Below are 16481 nucleotides of genomic sequence, written 5' to 3'. Positions count from 1 at the left end.
TCCGGCGTAACGCAACAGGGAACCAACCGCATGAGCTAAAGGAGACGTTCCTCAGCCCAGGCGGCCGATGTCCCTGCTACGCGCAGGGAGGGCGATGGCGTCACCGTGGATGAACTAGCTCCGCTACACCAGGCATCGACGCTAACCACTGTGCCGCCATACTGCTCCAAAACCAAACTAGAAAAGTGCCAAAAAAAAAACAACAGCACTTCTCCATTTCGAGCTCCATTATTCCACTATCTGGTGCCAATAAAACAGCATCATGTTGCTTATAGCCTATAGCAGTAACACCTTGAGTTCAAGGTGAATTAACAGTACCCCCCCAGAAAAAAATAATTAACACAAAGCAACTTACAATACGTCAAAAAGATCACAGATTCTTGTTGAAGAAAGAAATGTTTATTAATAATAATATTAATAATAAATAATATAATTATATAATAAATAGTACTGTTCATTTAAAGCACATTAGAAGCATACAGAATGAGAAGAAACAAAGGCAAAGTTTAGAGTACAGAGCCAGAACAGCAGGAGTTTTCTTTATATTTTTAAATATATCTTTTTTAATTTGTATTGTTTCGGGACAGTTGCAAAAAAAAAACAGAAAGAAAATTATATTTTTTTGTCGCGAAGAGACAGTGAAGCACATGGAGAATGTTTTTTTTTATAATACAAGAGTACAGAGGGTAAAGGAGATGGAGAAAAGGGTTTTATGTACAGTTGGAATACAAAAAAGGAGTCAGTTCTGTAAGCGCACACGAACGGAACGGGAGGGTCGTCTTTCACGGGGACAGCCTGCTAATTTGCTACACCAGCCACCACCCTCGGGAGGGGGAGGGGGGAACGGGAGAGGAGACGAAGATGAACGCGAGAAGGAGGTGCTTTTTCACACCAAATGCATTGTATAAAAAGCGTGGACACGGGAAGCTCATTACAAACCGATCAGCGGCTTTTGTACCATCTCTGTGGGAAGTTTGGGAACGCTAAACTTACGTAGCAGCTTCTGTAAACAAAATAATTCAGGCATATATTTACATTGCTGACACATTGCTCCCTACAGCTCTCTGCCTTCTAAAATTCTAAAATTTTGGGCAGAGAAATTTGGCGTTTGTTTAAAACAGGAACTCTTCGCTTATTCCAGCAGCAATGGCATCAATGAAGCTGCTTGAAGAGGGGAAGACTTTTTACTGGGAAGCGGCAGTCAAATTTACTTTTCTGTCAGTATGTGAAAGCCTGTATATTATAAGTATGTACACGACACATCAAAGCAGAAAAAAAACTTCTGTGTGTCTGTATATATAGACACAAACACATACTGTATATATATGCACTGTATATTAACATTTCAACATGCCAGGTTTAGTCTGAAAGGACCATCAGGATTCACTCTCTGTTATCAGAATGACATGCTTTTAGGCTTTTGTTTGCGGTTGAGATCTAATTGAGATCAATCACAATATTTAAGTCTAATAATAGTTAAAAGTACTTAATTTATTGTAAGAAATTAGACTTAATTAAGCAAAAGATTTTTCTAGTTTCCTTTGCTCCAGATTTAGGCACATCAATACAGTTTCACTCCAGTGACACTAGTGCCTCATGAGCATACCTCATCATAGCAAGTGGGTAATGAGTAGAAATAACTTGAGGGGAAATAAGAAAAAAGATCAGCGTGATTTTAACTTTTCATGGACCATAATGATGAAAAACCTAGGCCTAAAGACATCATCTAGATAAATATCTAAAAAAAATAAGTTTTCATCCCTACAATGTTTAAAGGTTTTGATTTTATTTGAATCATTTAAGACTACAGCCTCTTGCTGAGAGATCTCAAACGTTATACTATATTCTAAAATCATATCTTGGTTTAAGAGAAAAATGTATATATTTTAGCTTACATCCCATACACAACTATATTACCTGTTAAATTTAAATGCTTTCCACAGATTTTCTTAATAATGATGATTTTATTTTCTTGTGAATCTACACAAATTTTGGAATCTCAGGCTTGCGTTCTTGTGTTCTGTTAGAGGAAAAGCAAAAAGTATTCCCCAAAGATTTCTAAAGTCAAAGACTGACTTTTACCAGCAGCACCTCATTTTTCGTCTTCCAAAACAACATTCGGCGTACTAGAGTTAAGGTTTCTCATTTACATACATTTACAGAACACGGTTTTAAAAAACACAACTTTTACATAAAAATTTCCAAGAGTTTCAAGTACATTCAGTAGCGGAACGTAGAAAAAAAAACAGCAAAGATGCAACACTAGTCATAAAAAATCTCTCAAAAGGTTACAACATGTAAGGTCCTGTCCAAAAATCAAGGTTTATATCACCACAACTTGGATTATTAAGGTAAAATACGTCCTGAGGGCTTGCAAATCACAAATAGAAAGGATTAGAGTCCATTAATGCAGCATTCAGAAATTATAACTGACTTTGTACCATGCTTACTGGCATGTTATAATATAACATTTAAATATATAGGAATCTTACTGAGAAGCAAAATTTATTGAAAAGGTATCACACTCTAATGAGACTTTGTTCGCAAACCCTTAATTAAAGTGGTGCCTGTCTTATACCACATTTCATTTCTTGCTGTACTGGGCAAAAGAGGAAGATGAATGACTGAACTTCAGTGAAAATCCCAAAGAGACAAGCAGACGACATCAATTCTCTTAAATTGTAGCCTGCTTATAATTTGTTATGGTGTATTACACTTTACAGCTACCAAAAAAAGGATGGATAAATAAATAAAGTTTGCATACCATTTGTTTTTGGACAACTATGCCTGAGGAAATTCTATATTATCAATCACCATAAATGTCTCCAGAAACTGTGAGCTGAGTGGTAAACAACAGATTTTTTCTTTCTAAATAAATTAACAAATTAATTCACAACAGTATACTCTGCATGGTCTGCCTGGAGAGTTTGTTACTTAGGTCACATACATACAAACAAACAAAAAACGACAAAAATGTGTTTTCAAATAGCTGTCTGTTGAATGTGTTGGAATTTAGTTGACAACAGAGAAGATTTAAACTGAAAAATGTGAACATGATAAAGTTCTTTTACGAAAATCCAGGTGCTGTCTGAATGTTAGACACTTACTCTGAGCTGTAATATACAGTTGTGTTGCAGCTAAGTAAAATCTTAAAGGAAATATAAAAGGGGCTATTTCACTGAAATCCATGTTTACCAGTCTCAATATGTTATTACAGAAGCTTTCTTGCAGATAGAGTGCTTCCATGTGGAAACAGGACGTTTTCGGTTTTAATTTCAAAGCTGGTCCACAGTCTGCTCGGGACTGTCTGGGTCTTTCAATATTATCAGTTACAGTAATTATTTCTCAGTTGGTAGCAAAATCACTGTAATCACAGTTCTAACCATCCAATACAGGTGAGATGACAGGAGAACTGAATACAAATGCTGACTGAAAAGTAGGGTGTTTTGTGAAACTATTTCTTTTTCTGTGGAGCTATAACCTTACATAACATATAACTGTAAGTCACTATGCATTTCTGTCTAGTACAGATGTCTGTCATAGCTAAGCCCTGGAGCAATTGAGATCTCCTCAGGACTGACATTAGAAGGATTGTGTTAGACATCAACACTAAGTGCTTCAGAAGCTTTTTGCTTGTAATCTTAACATTATATCACTAATGATATAAAAGATGGGTAGGGAGTGGTTCCCTAGATCTGAAAGTCATTGTATATCAAAATACTGCAGTTAATACAATGTCTAGCAGAAGTAAGTGGCAAACACAAATGTACAATTATTTGGACTTTTTAATGCATCCTAAGGCTTTAACAATCACAGCAAATGAATATGTCTTGATCAATATTTATTGATACAGTACTGATTTTTTAAAAAATGTTTTAAATATTTCAGTTGAGTCAAACATAAACACTATGGTCAAATAGGTAGGAGCCTCACAGCTTCAAGCTTTTCTGTTGTTGGAGCTGGAAGGACTACAGAACCTGTACAACACTGTTTCTGCTCCATGTCTAGTGGGAAGCCCATGTTTGCCATTACTAATATCACAGACATCCGAGCAGTGCAAATGGGGATTGGGGCCACACATTTGCTGCTAAAAAAGAGCTAGTCCCCAAAAAAACAAGTTTTTGAAAAGCCAGCCATTGGCAAACGCAGCTTTGTTGGCAGTACTGCTCACTATTATTTTTTTTTCTTTTTTCTGCAAGTTCTAGGAGAATCTGCCTCTGGTGGTCAGGCTGTCTCCCTCATCTAAAGTCAAGGGACAGTGTCTTGTTGACAGCACCTTTCTTGAGGTGGAGTATTTCTAGTGGTCAGTTGTCAGTAGGCCCTGGGCTCCATGCTGCCACTTGGGCAGCAATCACTGAGATGAGCAGCAGTTTCCAATAAGACCCTACACTGCTCCACAGCTCCACTTGCTCCAGTTTCTCTTTGTGCTCTAATCCCTGATATGACTCGTCAGAGGCCCTGAGATACCCCGTCCTGAAAGAGGGCCTTCGGATTGCATGATTAAATAGGTGCAAACATAGACGGGACACCCCCTGCTCCCCACCATCCTCACACCAGGAGAGGCTATGCGCTCCCCCTTCCATTTCAGTCCTTGACACAACACCCAAACCCCCCCTCCCCCAAGTCTCGACTGTCCGTTTTTTTGTTGTTCTTTTTTTTCAAGGTTTTTTTTTTACATATATACTTTTCTCAAATCCTTCAACTTAAAAAAGTTTAGAAAAATAAAATGTTTTTATGACGACCGACCGCTTTTTTTTTTCCCTCTCTGTTCTCTACCGCTGTCGCCGTCCTCCCTGCAAGGCTGTCCCTCGTGAAAGCGAACCAACTCCATACCTGCCCCACTTGAGCTGGGTTGACGTTTCTCCGCCTGGACGTCACCCTGCGCTTTCCCCTCTGACCGCTGGTCAGCCTTGATAGAAGGATTCCTTTTGCTTTTTTTTTTGTTTGTTTTTTTTTCATGGTTGTCGTTTTTTTGTTGTTTTTTTTAGTTGTTCGTTCTCAATTCCGCCCTTTTCGGTGATGTCCGCCGTTGCTCATTACATTATTCTTTTTTTTTACTAAAAATAGAAAAAAATAGGCATAAGTTTATAAATAAAGAGTTCTGGTTACAATTTGCATACTCTGTAACATTTATAATACAGTTTAGTAATAAACCCTTTATTAATCCTTAATAGCTAATGAATTCATAGTATATTAACCATTTATAGACTTTTTAGAAATCCAGTTATTAACATTTACATCTGTAGACTTCATATAATTTGTGTTGTAATATAAAAAATTGGAACAGGTGCCTTATATAGTGCACATTTGGCCATCACTCAGCTGTGTTGTCTGATCATTTTTTAATATATTGACTCAAAAAATGAAAACATTTTATAGGTTGTGTTTTGTTAGGTTGTCCACCTGTCAACTTGTCAATAATGCTAACGTTCATAGGTGTTTGTAAGTACTATATTAACAGTTGATATGCTACTGTATTTATTCATTAATAATTAAGTATTAATAAAGGATTGGTTTCTGTTTTTCAAAACTTATTCCATGAAAAGTGTTAGTGATTTTGAATATGTTCATTCAAGGGACATAGAGGTTTGCATTCTGGGAGACTGTGCATAGATAGGACCTGAAGTGGCTTTTTCTGATCCAAATGACTGCAGTGCATTTCAGGGTTCTGAGTGAACAGCATTCAAAATGAAACATTATGCCATGGTGATTTTTTTTTAATCAAAGAATATTAGTCTGCTTACATAAAACCTTGTATAGCCTCCTTGTTTTTCACATAGGCACAGCTTTTCTTATTTTAAGTGCAAACTATATACAAAGTATATAGTTCTAACCAGCAACATATATTGTGTAGAAAGAAAGCAATCTTGACTGCTTCAGTGGGGGAAAGAAAGTACATAGCATTGTTTGTATAGCCAAATCATTTGTAAGAGTGTTAAGAAAGTCTTAGAAGGTTGCAAAGAGTAACCTATCTGAATTAGTTTTAAAAAAGTGAAAGTGTTTTATTTGGTTTTATGATATGGACAGTGCCCCATTTGTTGTTAAATTTTTCATAAAAGGAAAAAAAAAGTCAAACCTAACATTCTTTCTGGTTAACCAGCAGGTGGTCATTCAAATATGGTGGAGAGTTCAAGTAATTAATAACAGAAATCAATCTCTATGTTGCAACAAGGGTAAAGCAAATCAATGGCTTAGAAATGGAGTGAAATGGACTCTTGAAGGAGGGTAATGAGTTGCTTTGGGCTTGTTAAAAGATGTTCTTTTTTCTGATAAGAAAAAAAAGATTTATTACAGAACATGAGTTCTTGCCTATAAAAGGGACTTCCTTGCACAAGCCCTGAGACTGAGATTAGAATTGAACCAACATAGTGATACATCTTCAGCTGGATGCTTGCAGATTCTTTTTTAATGACAACCTACTGGAATCAAGAAGCTGTGGAAGGTACCTAAATGTACTCAGATTTTAGTTTTTTTTTTTAAATTGTCTTGGGGCCTATGTGGTATTAGAGACTCCCTAATTCAGAGAGATATTCAGCACTGTATAGCTCTTCAGAAGAAAATAAAGCCAGACTTTAATTTTAACATCACTTTGTAGTTTCTCACACCACCCTGGAGAAATAAACAGATGTGCTGCGGAATACTAATCACACTCAATAATGCAGCTCAGTCTGCTACGCAAAGCCTGTTATCAGGATTCACAAGGGTTTTTTTTCCTGAAGATCTGCTTGACAAACACAGAACAGCCCAACACCGGTACAAGGACCTTGTTAAAAGTAACACAATATTAGACTTCCTTCTTTCTAACAAAATATGATGGTGGACAAGAATTTGCAAGATCGGCAATGTCAAGCATATTAATCACTCTGGGGGAAGAGTGAAAGGGGAAGTTAATGGTTTGAGAAAACCTGTGTTGCGTTTCTGCTCATCTTTTGATGCTGTCACAGCTTGTCCTGCATACTGTAGCTCTCTTCATTTCTAAAGTGAATAGAAACTCCACTACTGTGCCAGCTGATATACAGTATATTCACAGTTACCGTAAGCAAACATCTGTCCCTGATTTGTAATGGAGTTATTGAGATCAACTTATTAAAAGCAGCAGTAAATATCTGTACTGACAGGATCAGAATATAGGATTCCATTTTTCACCATGTGTTTCATTTTAGTTACAATTACAAGGGAACTGTAGTTTAATCACAAAGGAAATGCTGGTCAATGCAACAAAAAATCTGGTGACTGAAATAATTAGGGGATGCCAACAATCATTAAGAAACCTGAATAGTCTCTCATCATTTTATTTTCCCTGCAGTGAGAAGCCTCTAAGTGAAACTGGAAGCAAAGTCCCTTGAAAGAACAAACAAAACATGATGCAACAGATAATTATTTTCAATAAATATATTGAAGTGTAATGGTAAACATTTAAATGTGATCATTCTTAATTTTGTTAGGCAATCAAAGCCATCAGTTTCTTTACTGAAATATGTGACATAAAATGAAAACAATATATTAGAAAATGTAAGCAGAACAGAGTAAAATAATTTTTTCTTCATTTTGAATTCAGTTCCACACATCCTTGTTTTACATTCAGTAGGTTCATAAAAACTCAAAGTACCAAAGGTACAATACATTGAATACAGTATGATCATTAACATGAAAACAGTATAGCAATACACAAAAAAAGACCACAGGATAGAGCAATAGATATATAAAAGAAAAAGGATTCAATGACAGAGTGGTAATTGCCAACAGTGTACATGTAATTATATCTAGATTTTTTTGCTTTGTTTTGTTTTTCTACAAATCTCTTGACAGAATAAAAACAACATTTGAACAGACTAAAAAGGAAGAGTTTGAAAATACGCAATTTTAAATGACTTCATTAAAAAAAACCCTGATGAAGGCCAATAGAATGAATGCACCAAAATACAAGGCTTACTGATTCCTTCTCTTCATCAACCCTTTTATATAGCATCTTCAATAGACACTTGCCCACGAATCCCAAGTCTATGAGAATAAAGATAGACATCACTGATTCAACAGGTTCAATCTCAGCTGCAGCAATACTGTGGATTGCTTCCTTCCATAGGCTGGTAAAGGCATTTTACCAACAACTGAGAAATTTATCGGCTCTGATAACTGATCCATTTTACTCTTCACAGCACGCTGTTCTGTAGCTTACACCCCACGGTCTGTGTGATGCTGATGTGTGTCCTTTATGGAAGAAAGGCTAAGTGAAAACAGGATTGGAATCTGTCCTTCACACACACCTGGTTTTTACAGCTGCCTTGTTCTAATGTTAGTTCAAAGACCAGATGCCATACAAGAATTCAGGCCCACTCAGCACACTTACATGTTTGCTATAGAAATACACCACCCCACAGCTTTTGAGCAGCGCAAGGCTGTTGGGCAATGGGCAATACTCATTTCTGTGTTATCCTTTTAGAGTACAAGGCAGTAAAAAATTGTATGGCATCTTATCTTCTGGACACCAGCAGTGTGGTAAGAGGACATTCTGTCTTGGCTTGATTTCTTCGCACTGGTCGCCAATTTGCGACACCGATGTCCGCATTGTATTTCAGCTGCCTACAGTGGAAGAATAGAGCACCATTTTGGAGTTCCGTAGCAGCTATTCAAAGCTCATCTATTGCAGACTGATGTAATGCAAAGCCCAGAAGGTTCTACACAAGGAACTTTTCTGTCGTGTCAAATGGGTTAAAATAACTAATTGAAACCATCTTCTCATCATTTTAATTTACAATATTTTACAATCACAGTCTAAAGTAAAAGGCCAGTGTTGCGCCTTCATCCTCTTTATGTGATTGGCACTGCATTACCTTTGGTCTCAAAACCATTTTCAGCTGTAGCTCATTTCTTTATTCAGGGTTCTATTTCTCATTCAGTTGGCGGAAACGAGAGTCTGTTTAATGCGCAAAGCTGGTGATAAAACGACATTTCTGGGTCGTTTTGTTTGGAATTTTGTAAAAAAAAAAACCACACACAGCTGTTCAAGTCCTTACTAAAATAGAAATACATGACATGTTGATGAACATTTGAGAACTACTCCAGGTTGTCACGCCAGAAGCTGCTTTTGATTAGCGACACTGAAGCCCATCCAGCAAAAATGGGATAAACTATAAAAAGACTAATGTGGGGAAAGAAATCTTGCCGTACTGCCATTTTGTACTGGACACTAGCCCATGGTGCCATCTTACAAATGACTGCATTAACGGAGCCAATTAAACTGGCAATCATTTAATGGCTTCACTGCAGCATCCATGCAAGAAAAGGGATTTCATCACATCAATTGGCAAGCTGTAGGAATTAATTTAGATGCTTCCACTCTCCCTGTATTCTTTTACAAAGGTTTATTCATGCAATTAAAATCTTTCTTGTCAAGGTAGGTACAACAAAGTGGAATTAAAAACAAAGAAAAGTGGAGTGGCTCTTTCTGACAACCTTATAATGCTGAAAGAAGGGCCCAGCGAGTGATGGGAAATAATACACACAGGGTCAGAAACAAAATGGTTTGGTAGTTTAATTTTGTGCTGGAGTTGACATGGTCTGATAGGTAACGATGGGGATAAATCAATGAATAAAGAAACATTGACATTTGGCAGAGTTTTCATAGGGGAAAGTGATTGTATTAACTGTACCTACTGTATATCAATGCATAGTACATGTTCTACTCTAGAGATGTGTGCCCTGGCCCTGGTCTTGGGATGAACAGAGGCCCACAATGAACGTTTCTTTTTTTCTTCACATTTCTTTACATTTTAGTTCAGAAATTTAAAAACTGGTCCAAAGTTGACGTCTCCTACCAGTTCCATCCAACATCTCAAGAACTGAAAGCAAATTCAGAAATATGTCCCAGACAAAACTGAAATCAATCAGCCAGCAATTAAGAGATCAGAAAGGGCAAAGACCTGAAGCCACAGATGTCTCTCAGGACCAGGGCTGGGCACCCCTGCTCGGGAGTTTAAGGGTATAAATTGTTTAAAGCCCTTCAGATTTTAAGCCAAGGGACTTCATTTAATTAGAGCTAAAATGAAAATTTGTATATATAAAAAGGAAAGTTCGATTCTAGTGTTTAAAGCAAAATGAAATAATCTCATTTTTTATTTATGTTTTAAGAAGAAACCTATGTTGTTTGCCTATTCCATAATGGAGGAAGTTGATGCATGTCAATCCCAAATCCATACAAAAGAAAGGACAAGGGAAGTCATTTAAAATTGTGTCCATCACTATTGACTGAAAACCAAATAAACCCCTTTCACTTTCAGAGAGCAGCTTTAATTCCTATTAGTAATTTTGACACAGTGAATACATACAATAATATAGCTCAACAACACACACTTCACAGAGTCATGTAATCAGAAACATCTATAAAGACATCAGCTATCTCTCCTCTTCCAAAAAGGTATAAATAATGTTGTTTAAAGCATTTTTTCCTGAATTATATAAAAATGTCCCATGGTGTATCCCTTAATAGCATATATAAAAGGAAGAACATTTTATTTTCTAGTTCAGTGTTCTACTTTTCATTTAAATCTAATTAATATACTATAACAATTTTAATATACTAATAAATACTGTTTTTCAACACCTTATACTATAATACACAAGTACTGGTATGCATTTAGTTAGCTCTATAAATCAAAACACTTTGGAAATGTTCAAAAACCAAGATAAAAAAAATAAATTTAGCATGACAGAACTGTGGTAACAAAAATCCTTAAAAGACATTTTAAATGTTATTTACAATTATTGACAAATATATTTTATGTCAGTATTTTTGTGTTCCATTACCACATATAGCTGGTTTTAAAGGATGTCCATGTCAACTAATTTTTCCTTCTTCTTTAAATATGTTCCGCTATTGTTCCAGACTTGATTGTTTTACTTCTGTTTTTAAATATTTGCAAAAATGGTGCTTGGCAATATCAGAAATCAAAAGAGAAAGTGCATTTCTATAAAACACTGCAAGAAACAATATTGCTTTCAAAGCATCCAGAGCAACCACAGAAACAAAAATAAGGATTTAAAACAACATTTAAAAATGTGAAATAAATTCATGGCCCTGCAGAAGTTAGAGACAGCATAATATTTCAAGCTGACAATTTTCAATCTATTGATCCATTACCAGAGAACTGCTTATTTCTGGTATGAACTGTGGCAACCTGGAAGCACAAGGGGCAAGATGGGACTACACTCTGGACAGGACATAAGTCCATCGCAGGGCAGAGACACACAAAAGCATGCAGGGAATATGTAGTATGAATATATAGTATTATGATATTAATGATAATGATAACTGAGCATACACTTTACAGGGTCTTATTACAAGTTCTATTTTTTGTTTATCTCACTTGACAAACCGTAACTGGTAAAGTTTGGATTTTGATCAGATTCATTCAGAAATTTATACTGAGGCTAATCTCTTTCTAATCGTTCTTGAAACCATTTATTTTCCAGTTAAAAGTCACAGAGGCTGTAGCTGTGTTCTGTCAGTACAGCTGAACCATTGTTGAAGAAAGCTTTTGGTACTGAGCATAAGAAAAAAACTTATGTTTGAAAGGCTGGCTTGTACATGTTGAACATACTGATTCCAATCCAACTATTGCGTCTCAGTGTAAATCTTTGGTCTGATTTGCTTGGTCAAGAAACTGCATAAGTAAAAGTCTTAATGTGCATACTGTATGATTTTCCATTTTTATCAGTAAAACTCTTTCTGAATACATTTTACTTAGAATCGAGGACTATTCTGTCGGAGAGCAGGAGAGAGTTCTGTAGCAATTCTCTACAGTAAAGAAGACTCAGCTCCTTTTCACAATGCAGCACTGGTGCAAATGATCCGCTCCAGGGAACTGATGTGATGGCTTGAAGAGAACTGGGAAAAAGGTAAATAACCTGAAATTGCTCCCAGGAGCTACTGAATTGATCCAACCTGGCTTCCAGAAAATTGTGTTTCCTGGCTTGGATCCTGAAATGATTTGGCTGAGTGTATGTGTGCATTTTAGTTTGGTGTGATATTGTGTACTGCACTGAGAGAATCATTGAGGAGTAAACAATAATGGGGTTCCTAACTGTTTCTTGGGAACACAAGCCTCCACTAAACAGGCCCTAAAATGTGGAGGTGACTGATCCCATGCCTGGCCATGTTGCTAACCAACTCCAGTTTGGGTTTCCGTGAGGAATTTTGGAGTCTATTTGGAAGCACCTAGAATTTGGAATCTTGGTTATCATGTTTGACTTTACTGTGTCCTTTTTCCATCTTGCGTACATTTTTAAAACACACTAAATAATGCTTGTAATCTGCATAGAAAACTGTACAAGGTATTACAGTTGTTGAATATACAAGGGGCTGGGGGTATGTCACAAGAGTTCAGCACATTTGTTTCTGTGGAGGTACCTTGAACAGAAAATAATGAGCCTCATGGAATAGGGTTCACTATATTTGCACAAGCACTATTTGTATCCCCTCTGCCTGGCTTCTTTGGGTACTCAGAGGTGGTAAATCTGTTTTTCTTTGCGTCACACATGCCCTCATAAACAATATTAATTGCTAGGCCACAGTTACACAATCAGAGAATTACAGTCTAAAGTAATTGAAATGAAAAGACATACAAGATTTAATCCTCGTGTTACATTTTCCTTCCCCACGGAAAACGAACAGAAAAAAAAAACTATTTTTTTGTAAAAAAAAAACCCAATCAAATTCATATATCCCAATTGCTACCTTCACATCTGAGAATCAAGGGGAGAATATAACGTCTGGTACAACAGCCGTAGCAAGTATGGTAATAGACTGAGCTGGCTGTACTAAGCGGAGTTAGTCTAGTGTATCTTCAAATGAGATCAGTGGTTATTGACTCAATGGTGTTATCTCTAATCTGTGAAGTAAATTGCCTTGGATGCTAGTTTCCTGCAGAGTCTCTTTTTCTCCCCCATAACTCCTCCTTACAATGCCATTTGGAGAGGGCTGCTATTTATCGTGTGCCTTGTAAGCGTCTGTGACTCACTTGTGTTCCCTCCTCTTGGAGGGTATATGATCAACGTCTTTAGCGTTCAGTATTTGAGCACCTCAGAAGTTTATCGGCTTATTACTCCATTGTCTCCTCAGTCCCGAGACGTGGGTGTGTTATATTAACTAAAGGAAATGCACTATCATTGTTTCTCAGTACACTGCACACTGAAAACCAGGTGCCAGGTGTAAGGATACCTCCCGGGAATATTAGGCACAGGAAATAAGCCAATCTCACTTTTTCTGTCATGAAGAAACACTCCAAAGGATCTTTCAAGCCATAGAATGAAAAAGACTTCTAGAATTTCTTAACGGCTGATTTTTCCTGTGTGTCAGAATTTTCTTGTGTGTGCTCACTCCTCACATCAGGTATGGTATTGTTCAGCTAAAACGTGTTAGATAGAATTCCCCGTGTTGTTTCTCACAATAGATGTAGCCTGTAAACAAAAATCAATACATTCCAGTGACAGAACTGTTCCTTGTTCTTCTTTTCTATGCAATGCTGGGGCCTTTGTAATGGTTATAGCAAATTTAAAGTTTAATTTGACTTTTTTTTTTGCCCAAGGTGGTAACTTCCAGGATTTTTCTTCTCAAGTGAATCATGGAGCTAATTTGGAAAAGCAGAAGTTATCAGGATTTGCAGTAGTCAGGCCATTAAACGTGCATATATTTACTTAATGGGTAGCAAACCCGTGCAGCATTGTAACTTCAATTTGACTGAAAGGGATCTTTTTGTGGCAGCACACAGACCAGAGCAGCAGGGATTGATATAGGTATCACAGCCTTATAACCAGCAGTGGTAAAGGAACACTCTATTTTTACAAGCTCTCTGTTATTGGTACTATTACATCAGTAGCACTATAGATCCCTGTGTTCAAGTTAAACATCACTCTATTCCCTGGCTAGAGAACTATGGCTTTCCCACTTCATTTCATCAGGCAACCTTTTTTTACCATATCCTTTGTAACAGAGTTAGGCCTTATGAAGATTAACTACAGAGTTAACAACTTTGAGAGGAGCAATTCTATAAACCAAATGAACTGAAAGAGCCATAGTTGCCCATGTTTTCGTGGCCTTACTCCACGTGTGGTGATGACAATGAGCAGGCCCAGAGAGGTGGTACAGGTGAACTGCACTCACCCTGCAGTGCAATCACAGATGTTGAACAGGCACTTTTCTACTGTTCCAGTTCTTTCACTCATCACAGCACCAGCTAATGCATCTAGTCGCCAAAACAGTAATTTAATAACACAGATCTGGTAACGTTCTGAGATCTTTCTCACAGCGGGGAGTCAAAGCTCATGCTTAGCCCTGGAAGCTGTGGTAATGAAGACTAATCTCAGCATTAACCACTTGCCTTTGCCATTAGTATTATTATTATAATCTCCCTGAAGCTTGGTTCACTCTTGTAATGTATTCTTTCTTCCACACAAGCTTAGTGGTAGCATGTGACCAGCTGCCTTTTCTTATTTCGGGTACTAATAACTGTTTACTGCTGTGCATCGCCACATTAGTCAAGAGTCCAATCCCTTCGTAGGATATAACCCTGTTTCTTGGCACTCTATTTTCATATTTATGTCGACCCTACTGTAGGTGAACTATAAATATAGTATTCACTATAGAATGTCTTCCTTGGCATCAACAGTCTCAAACTCCTTTATCTCTTTACTCTTCCCGAACCACTTTTAATACGAGAGAAACAGAACCAACAAAAGCCAGCTGAACAAAGGAGAGCTTTTCAGAATCCAGCAACGAGAATCTTGAATGAGGTCAGGAAAGTAACACTGAAACAGTCCCCTGAAGACTGAACCTCGATCACACAACAGGATCTTTTGAAGAGTCGCCCTGATCGAGGCAGCCCATCCCTTGCACCTTTCTGAGCATGCTCATTTTAAGACTCCCGCCTCCCCCCCACGACCTCCCATTCCCTTCCCTCCCTTCAGAAATGCTTCCGAAGGACCCTCTCCAAAAGGGAGCTACCTTTCAGCACACAGACGGACAAGAGCCAGAAATACATTTGACAGAAATAAAAATGAAGCAAAGTATTAAGAAAAAGTTGCAAGAATCTTCGAATAAATTGACAAGGGGGATGGGGGGCCATGGAGGGGAAGAGGCCATCAGTGTGACCTGGAAGCTTTTTTGTTTTGTTGTTTTAGTTTTCCACGAAGAAGGAGGTGTCTGTTTTGTTTTTGTTTTTTTGTTTGTTTTTAACCATTCAGTTGGGGTAATGTTTCTCTTTCTTTAGTAGGGAGTGAAGCGACTGTACCCTCCTCTGTATAGGCTAGCCTGCAACATCAAAGATGAAAAAAAGTTCCAATCAGTATTAAGAAGAAAAACCGGCTGTTGGCTCTTTTTTTCCAAAACTTTTCTTCCCTTTGTAATTTTCATCCTGGACAATATTGTTCTTGTAAATGAAAAGCATGTAGTGGGCTGTAATGCACATTTAGAAAGGTGTAGGCACATATTTGTTTTGGCTGTGATTCTTTAACGTAATCCTGAATGAGGAGCGACTTGGTAGTGAAATGTCGTCAAACATCATAATCCTTAAAATAAAATTCGGGTTTAATCTATTGGATTGTACATTGCAATTGATATGATTCAGATTTTTTTAGCTACAATGGCAAATAAGGAGCTATATTTATTTGTAAATACGTCTATTTTTATGTCATGAGTAAAATTAAGGAATACTGATTACATACAGTACCAATTTAAATTGGTATTGTTACAGATATGTACTGTGCACCTGAAGTGTGTTAAAAAACTTTCTTAATGTGCATCTCCTGTCAAATGTAAGTCTCCTAGTCTAAAAGGCTGTATTGTGCACTAGTGGGAAGGGCTTCTTTCTAATCCCTGCTAGGCTTTGGTAAAACAGAGTGAACAAATCTATAATGTGCTCTCTTTAAACTGCGCTGCAGTTTGGCCTGCCTCCGAAGGCTAAAGTCAAAATCTTCAAAGGCTAAATTCTCCTAATTTTAGGGAACCCTCTTACTCATGCAAAATCTTCATAAACGTGGCATAAATTTGCAATTTCAGTGCGCTGGAAATGTGCAAAGAGAATTTTGTGCAACCTCTAAGGAACTCATTATTGGACGGCTTTCTGGTGCAAAAAGCATTCGTCTTTCCTTAGGAACTATTAATCAAATATGATTAAAGAATTACAACCAAACCAGTTCTCCTAGGTTTTCAGGCGAGCACTTTTAAATCTACTTCACAGTGTTTGTGCGCCATGCATTTCTGCAGAAGCATTGCTTATTCACTACCAATTCGCTTTTCTCATTAGCCCACGCATCCCCCCTCCCACCCAAAGCAAACCTGCATCTTTTTAAAGGGTGCAGGAGAAGTCTTTTTGTATGGCAAAGAGGGGGGAAATTGCAGAAGAAACAAAAGGAAGAAAATTTGAAAAAAAAAGGAAAGAATAAAAACTTCAGCAACACAGGCCACATTTTTAATTAAGTAAATGAAG

General features: G+C 37.3%; 1 protein-coding gene across 14 annotated transcripts in view; it reads right to left on the bottom strand.

Moving 5' to 3' along the window:
* Nucleotides 1-387: 387 nt before the first annotated feature.
* The window catches only part of rbfox3a (RNA binding fox-1 homolog 3a), a 513805-nt gene continuing 497711 nt past the window's right edge, over nt 388-16481 (bottom strand). For 13 of the 14 annotated variants that reach the window (XM_069194511.1, XM_069194509.1, XM_015356549.2 and 10 more), the window contains one exon: nt 5064-15304. In XM_069194511.1, the coding sequence (XP_069050612.1) occupies nt 15260-15304 (45 nt within the window). In that variant the 3' untranslated portion in view covers nt 5064-15259. The other variant, XM_069194510.1, reaches the window with a different exon arrangement.

Source organism: Lepisosteus oculatus, chromosome 9 (assembly GCF_040954835.1).
Source record: "Lepisosteus oculatus isolate fLepOcu1 chromosome 9, fLepOcu1.hap2, whole genome shotgun sequence".
NCBI lineage: Eukaryota > Metazoa > Chordata > Actinopteri > Semionotiformes > Lepisosteidae > Lepisosteus > Lepisosteus oculatus.
Note: the sequence above shows the minus strand (reverse complement) of the source record. Positions and strands in the feature narration are given on the sequence as shown.